This window comes from Mizuhopecten yessoensis, unplaced genomic scaffold, assembly GCF_002113885.1.
Source record: "Mizuhopecten yessoensis strain PY_sf001 unplaced genomic scaffold, ASM211388v2 scaffold7087, whole genome shotgun sequence".
NCBI lineage: Eukaryota > Metazoa > Mollusca > Bivalvia > Pectinida > Pectinidae > Mizuhopecten > Mizuhopecten yessoensis.
Genome location: NW_018406874.1, coordinates 308,249 through 315,696, shown reverse-complemented (window position 1 = coordinate 315,696; position 7,448 = coordinate 308,249). Strand labels below are relative to the sequence as shown.

Below are 7,448 nucleotides of genomic sequence, written 5' to 3'. Positions count from 1 at the left end.
TTTGTCCATGGAAGGTCCCTGCAAAATTTCATTGAAATTGGTTCAGGGGTTTTGGAGAAGAAGTCGAAAATGTAAATTGTTTACGGACGCACGACGGACGACGACGGACAAAAGGCGATCGCAATAGGTCACTTGAGACTTTGTCTCAGGTGACCTAAAAAAAACATTACACATACCAAGTTTTGAAAATGAATCCAATGCCTTCATCCTGTAGAAGTAGGAATTTGGTACTGAAAAAAATAAAATTGTTATAAATTAGATTCACATGATAAAATACAAGTATAGACAAATAAAAAGACTGGCAGCAATGAAAATAGTCATAATTCATTACTGAATTTTCTAAATCTGTCATGGTAAACATCACTTTTCTGATGTTCGCAGGAACAGGGTTATCAAACTTGTCGGAGCTTTAAAGATAATTGACCTTCTTATAAAGTTTGATATCAATCCATTAATCATGCAGGATATGAAACAGACACTGTGTGCTTTCAATAAAGGGACATATCCCTAAAACTATGGTGGGACAGTAGTGATCATCCACGCTGTCCGAGATTTTATAGTAACATACCTTCTGACAAAGCTTGAATTCAACCTGTTAATCTACTAATTATTGGAGACATTGCATATAAAAACAAGAGGCCTAATGGGCCTGAATCGCTTACATGTTATTAATCTTGCACTTGTGTTCTTAAAAGTGGACTAAAATACAGCTACAGGCAAAATACCAGTGTTTGATTCAAAAGAATATATTCAAAGATTTAAAGGTGCGACGCATGTGACCTTGAAAGTCAAACAAGGACATCAAGTTGAACAGACTTTATAGCCTTTCATACAAGCAAGCTTATCATTATTCTGGACCTTTAGATCATTCAGAAGTTGTTTTAAAGGTTTTAAACATATTTGACCCCTGTGACCTTGAATATAAGTCAAGGTAGTTTATTTGCACAAACTTGGTAGACCTTTATCCCAGCATGTTACTGGTCAAATATCATCACCCTAGGCCTCTTGGTTATTCAGAAGAAGTTGTTTAAAGGTTTTAAACATATTTGATCCCTGTGACCTTGAATATAAGTCAGGGTCATTTATTTGAACAAACTTGCAATTGGTAGCCCTCCATCCCAGCATAATACTGGCCAAATATCATCACCCTAGGCCTCTTGATTATCTAGAAGAAGTTGTTTAAAAGTTTTAAACATATATGACCCCTGTGACCTTGAATATAGATCAAGGTCATTCATTTGAACAATTTAGTAGCCCTTCATCCCAGCATGTTACTGGCAAATATCATGACCCTAGGCCTCTTGGTTATTCAGAAGAAGTTGTTAAATGATATTTGACCCCTGTGACCTTGAAAATGGATGAAGGTAATTTATGTAAACAAACTTGGTAGCCCTTCATCCCAGCATGCTTCTGGCCTAATATCATCATCCTAGGCTTTTTGGTTACTTGGTTAATGAGAAGTTGTAGTAAAAAGTTGACACCGGACGGACGACGGGTGTCACACCATGACATAAGCTCATTTGCCCTAAGTGCAGGTGAGCTAAAAACATTTACCCTTTTTTTAACAATAATTGATTATAATTAACATTTAATAATAGATTATCAGCCTGTGCATTATTTACAGAATCTGATGTACAAGAAGAATGCTTATCAGACAAATATATGGCAATTGTGTTTCTGAATTATAATGTAAACCTAGCGTTCCTCATAGCCTTGTAGCAGAGAACGACCTGTCTATATACCTGCTGATGCTGTCTGGAGGACTTTGGCGTTTAGCAGTACTGGTTCATGTCTTATTTTACACACACGATCCAGGCATTCCAGTATGCTCTTCCTCATTTTCTAAAACACACCCAATCAACAACACAATTTAATACATTCTTGGTTACAAGTACACATATTTCATTCATGGCGAACACATTTAAAGCCCATTTTACTATCATGATTATCTCGTATGAAGCTATACAAATGTCTGCATTAAATATAGGTTATATATTTATTTATTTTTTGGAAACATACCTTAGGTGCATCAGATCCAATAGAAATGTGTGGTCTCCTGGATGACCGCAGGCTAAATCGCATTATTTGACGTTTTCCCAAAAGTAACGCCAAGACGAACAACTGAAAATATGACAGGTAAATGAATATATATATATGGAAATAGATAACTATATGTTGACTTATCTGTACAATGGTTGCCATTAACCATCTTGTCACATTCATATCAACAACAACAGTTTCTTCAATAGCTGACCTGTTCCTTACTTACCTGGAATGTTCAATATAATAAAATTGTATGGGTTGAAAGGGCTAAATAAATACTTTCTGACAACAGGCGGAAATGTAGTCAATGAGAAGTCTTTAAGCATTTAGCCACTGCACTACTCTGCCTCAGTTGTAGTAGTAGTAGTAGTAGTACTACAAGATTTATATACAACTTTGTCGCCATTGCCCAGGGGATCATTAATTATATACTAAATGAGATTTGTTTGTACGTTTGAGTGCCTTCTTCACTACTCAGTAGCTCGATTATCCAGCAGACAACCAAAAACAGATTTAAGTACCTTCATTAGTTTTGAAGATTCACCCTTAGTTCCATATGTCTCTGCCCTTCTGCCAAAAGGGGAGTCAACCCCTAGATTTACACACCATAGAGTTTCAATGGTCTTGTATATACTACTTAATATTACATTAAGATTAAAATTCCTTTACTAAAACGGAAATATCATTTTAAAATTTGCCTCAGTTTCCCCTCTAGGAATTCTTCCTTTGCCCTCAGGCCTGACCGTGTCTGTCAAATTCATATACCCGGTATGTAATTAAAAGCATTAACTTGACTGTCCTAGGGAAAACTGTCGGTGTGACTAAATCATTCATTAATACAAATGTACAAAATGCATTTTGCTTGGAGCAGTCTGGATCAACAGCTGAATGATTTATTGTCAGTTTGATTTACCACAGTATGTTGTGCTTTACAACTTATGATAGACTTGGTGAAATGTAAAAGATGGTCAGATTTCAGTTGGACGAACACAGTCCTGTTCTAGAATCCCTAATAGGTGGCTTCAAACACAGAGTATTTATACAATTCAACCTCATTACAACGTCCTGTCACTATGAAGATGGGCATTGCATCCTACTTGCAAGCTAATGTGTTTGACAATTGTTTGCCTGAACAACTCCTCAAGACATTGTTATTGATAATTCCATTATTTTTCTTTGATTATAGCTGTACATCAATATAATGATTAATTGCAATTAATAAATGGTAATATGTAGTTACCAAGTCACTTCTTTTTCGATTGGAATGGCTTTTGAACTTGGAATTCAGTTGGTTATTGAGGTGTCTAAATGACATTTGCACTGTATTTAGGGGATACCATAATTTATTGCACTTGTACCCTGCAACTTCTTCAAAATTAGGTTGCTATTTCATGTTGCAGTTGAGTCTTACCAGAAAACCTGCTGCTATAAAAAGCACCAATCCAACAGTTGACATAGGTGGCTTCAGATCACTCATCTCTGTAGTCAGTCATCAACAGCTGAGGCAGATCTGAAATATGCAACGAAATACTTTACATTTTAGGGTTTTATATCAAAACTTGTTGCATGTCACATTTTATCTATAAACTCTAAAATACTTAAAATAATAGTAATAATACTCATTTCAAGTATTTTAGAGTTTATAGATAAAATGTGACATGCAACAAGTCGTGTATTCTCTTTCCTGTTATAAATGACAACAAAGACTTCTTCAAGTTCTCTTACATGCCAAGGACCATAGCGGACTGGAACAGCTTACCCTCCTCTCTTGGTGATGCTGACAGCCTTGAATCATTCAAGGCTGGCCTATACTCTCCACATTAAACAATTACCCCCCCAGTTTCTCACAGCTTGACTCCACACATACAGTACACCGTGAAACACATCTTCTCTTCTTCTCTTCATCTGTCCCACTAACACAGCCTGGTCTATGTCTGTATGCACACCTGCCGCCCCGAGTCGCCCGGGGGACGAAGTCCAACATTTCCTGTATGGAATTGTGTGATCGTGTTGCACTACTTTACATTCATTTATCACAGTCATGCTGTGAGACACGGAATACCACACACACACACCCCCCATTATATAATATATAATTTATACTTTTGCTTATTTCATTCAATTATAACTATAAGGTTTCTTTTGTCGATACATGCACCCACTAAGTCTAGAGACAATAATCCCTTCAATCTACCGGAGATGGTAGAATCTGTAACCGGAGATGGTAGAATCTGTAACCGGAGATGGTAGAATCTGTAACCGGAGATGGTAGAATCTGTAACCGGAGATGGTAGAATCTGTAACCGGAGATGGTAGAATCTGTAACCGGAGATGGTAGAATCTGTAACCGGAGATGGTAGAATCTGTAACCGGAGATGGTAGAATCTGTAACCGGAGATGGTAGAATCTGTAACCGGAGATGGTAGAATCTGTAACCGGAGATGGTAGAATCTGTAACCGGAGATGGTAGAATCTGTAACCGGAGATGGTAGAATCTGTAACCGGAGATGGTAGAATCTGTAACCGGAGATGGTAGAATCTGTAACCGGAGATGGTAGAATCTGTAACCGGAGATGGTAGAATCTGTAACCGGAGATGGTAGAATCTGTAACCGGAGATGGTAGAATCTGTAATGTGGCTCTTTGCTGACGACACTAAATTGTATACTGGGTATAGGGAGGGGAAGGATCTACAGAAGGACTTGGATAACTTACAGCACTGGTCAGATGAGTGGCTTCTCAGGTTTTACCCAGATAAATGCCATCTGATGAGAATTGGGAGGGATGTCAATAACGCCCCGACCTTGTATAAAGATTCAGGAGGAAATAGGATCAGGGTCAGTTATATATATAAGTGAGGAGAAAGAAGAGAAAGATTTGGGCATAATTGTTGACAATAATTTAAATTTCAGGCAACATATCCAATCAGCAGTGAATAAGGCAAACAGCTAGAGTACTTGGAACTATAAGAACATATACATATTTAGATGAAAGATCATTCTGTTTATTATATAAAGCATTGGTAAGGCCGCACTTGGAATATGGGGCTAGTGTTTAGAACCCTCATCAATTACAGCACATAAAGTTAATTGAGAATGTACAGAGAAGAGCAACAAAGTTACTTCCTGGTATGAAAGATATGACATATGAGGAACGCATGAGACACCTGAAATTGCCATCACTAAAATATTGAAGGGATAGGGGAGACATGGTTAAAGTATACAAAGTGTTAAGAGGTCTGTATGACAAGAACGGAGTAAATGATCTATTAAGTGTGAAACAGAATAAAAGAACGAGAGGTAAAATGCTTTCATTGGAGAAGTCAAGATCTAGGCTCAATGTCAGGAAATACTCATTTACGTAGAGAGTGGTTAACAACTGGAACTCGTTGCCGGCGGAAGTGGTCCAATCTCTTACACTTAATTCGTTCGAGAACCGTTTGGACAAGTTCTGGAAGGCGGAAGACAGCATGTACAGTTTAGCTACTGACAACACAAGTATCACATCAACCAAAAGTGACTACCCGAATATAGCAGCTATTGGCCTACATTCAGAATCAACTAAGTAAGACTAAGTAAGTAAGTAACACTTTTTATTTCCTTTCTAAGAATCGGTGTATTGACTATACCTGTGTTCTTGCCACATTTCGGCCTATGTCAACATAAATATTGACAACTATGCCTGTGGTCTCATTATTTACCTTGATTGCAACTTATTATCTTAATTATGCTGAACAGTTATGTAAAATTTCTTCTTCTTCTCTTCTTTAGGGTGCAGGGGCTCCATCAATGTGTTGGCGATTATGCCCTCGGGGGTCCTATCACAGAGGTTCCGGGTTGTTTCGCCCCAAATCCTGTTCGCCCTAGGTTGTGAAACCACCGAGGGCATAATCGCCAACACATTTATGGAGCCCCTGCACCCTAGTAGGGTGTGAAACAAGTGGGTTTATTATACAGTGATTAGTCTGGGGTGTTGTTGGGGTTTTTTTTTGGGGGGGGGGGGGGGGGGGTGCAGGGTATAGATAAAAGGTAAAAGCCGGCGTATGTTTTAGCGTGTGATGAGGGCTTCAAGGGCTGCATAGGGTATGTGTGCCTTGAAGTCCTCTAGGGCCTGTTCGTTTATGCAGAACCAGTTTGACCGTTTATAAATGTAACAATTTCGGGTATAAATCCTAGCGGACCTGCAAATGTGTATGCAGTCCCTTGCAAGGCTTGCCTGAAAGCAGCATCAGATTACTAGCTCCGACCTTATTTAATAAACGAACAACAACAACAACAGTGGTCCGACCGGTTTGATCGTTTACACGAAAACGGCCCTTTTTGTTACAGTAGTGACTAGTGTTGTGCATATTTTATAGATGGACGGAGATTTGTAGATGTCCTTTGCAGATATGTGTTTGAATGCGTAAAGTCAGTAATATTACCGGGTTATCGAGAAGTATGCCTGATGTCACCTTTAAGCGTGTTTTCTGCTTTCTGCTAGTTTTCAGTGCCTTGATCAAGTTGTTGCTTTTCTTTTTAATCTACCTACTCGAGGTATTCCGAAATTTAACCGGAAACAGGAAGTCTGTACCCGGGACTCATCGGAAGTTGTCTTTCTCCCTTGTCGGTTAACGTTGATGCACTAAAAATGAAGATAGACTTGCAACTCGTCAATAGTTCAAATGGCGTGTTCTACGCTGGTCAAGTGGTAGAGGCCGTAGTTCAAGTGCACACCCAACACGAAGAGGAAATCAGAGGTTTGATTTTGATTGCATCTCTCGTTTACTACCCTTCACAAAACTTCGAAAACTAGAGGGGTGCGGCGCGTCTAATTACCCAATACCACCCAATCGGACTAAATTATATATATATTTATATTATTATATCTTTTTTATCGGGTACAAGTACGTCATTTGATAAAAGGATTGCAACGAATTAAAAAAAGTATTGTATTGATATGGTCGGGCAAGAACGGTCGACGATTTACATGAACAGACAGAAACGGGGCAGGATCGGACTTATTTATATATATTTAATTATCTTTATCTGGTATAAGGTATATTTGATAAAAGAATTGCAATTACAGGAACGGGGCAGGATTGGAATATATATATATATATAAATTGCCAGGCCGAGGTTCCAATTTATGTCTCTGTTTTATTCTATAAAAAAGGGTTGTTCAGAGAATTATATATTACATATATGATAAATAAGTATCTGGGTTATTTTCTCATTTATATATATGACATTGTTAATGCGATGTCATAACACCTGAAACGTTGGAAATGACATTATGATAACTAAATTTTAATAACTTCATAACTTATACTCAACTCTTAATAAAAAGCATGAATATATTTTGAGTGAATTAATTGGTGTTAATGTGTAGATTACAATCCCATCCCGTCTACGATTTAAAAAAAAA

At 37.9% G+C, this 7,448-nt stretch overlaps 2 protein-coding genes across 7 annotated transcripts in view; one reads left to right on the top strand and one right to left on the bottom strand.

Annotated features, from left to right (window-relative positions):
• LOC110453069 (uncharacterized protein C1orf43 homolog) overlaps nucleotides 1-6,582 on the bottom strand; it is a 10,133-nt gene extending 3,551 nt beyond the window's left edge. Inside the window, exons 1-6 of one of the 6 annotated variants that reach the window (XM_021501893.1) lie at nucleotides 6,466-6,575; nucleotides 4,238-4,670; nucleotides 3,455-3,553; nucleotides 2,020-2,121; nucleotides 1,743-1,842; nucleotides 177-230 (exon numbers count right to left, since the gene is read on the bottom strand). In XM_021501893.1, coding sequence (XP_021357568.1) covers nucleotides 177-230; nucleotides 1,743-1,842; nucleotides 2,020-2,121; nucleotides 3,455-3,520 — 322 coding nt within the window. In that variant the 5' untranslated portion in view covers nucleotides 3,521-3,553; nucleotides 4,238-4,670; nucleotides 6,466-6,575. Of the gene's footprint in view, nucleotides 1-176; nucleotides 231-1,742; nucleotides 1,843-2,019; nucleotides 2,122-2,564; nucleotides 2,641-3,454; nucleotides 3,554-3,802; nucleotides 4,176-4,237; nucleotides 4,671-6,465 lie in introns of those variants that run through there. The other 5 variants (XM_021501895.1, XM_021501894.1, XM_021501892.1 and 2 more) reach the window with 5 other exon arrangements.
• A 37-nt stretch (nucleotides 6,583-6,619) lies between these two features.
• Nucleotides 6,620-7,448, top strand: part of LOC110453067 (arrestin domain-containing protein 3-like) — a 12,554-nt gene continuing 11,725 nt past the window's right edge. The window contains exon 1 of the mRNA XM_021501891.1: nucleotides 6,620-6,780. Coding sequence (XP_021357566.1) covers nucleotides 6,672-6,780 — 109 coding nt within the window. The 5' untranslated portion in view covers nucleotides 6,620-6,671. The remainder of the gene's footprint in view (nucleotides 6,781-7,448) is intronic.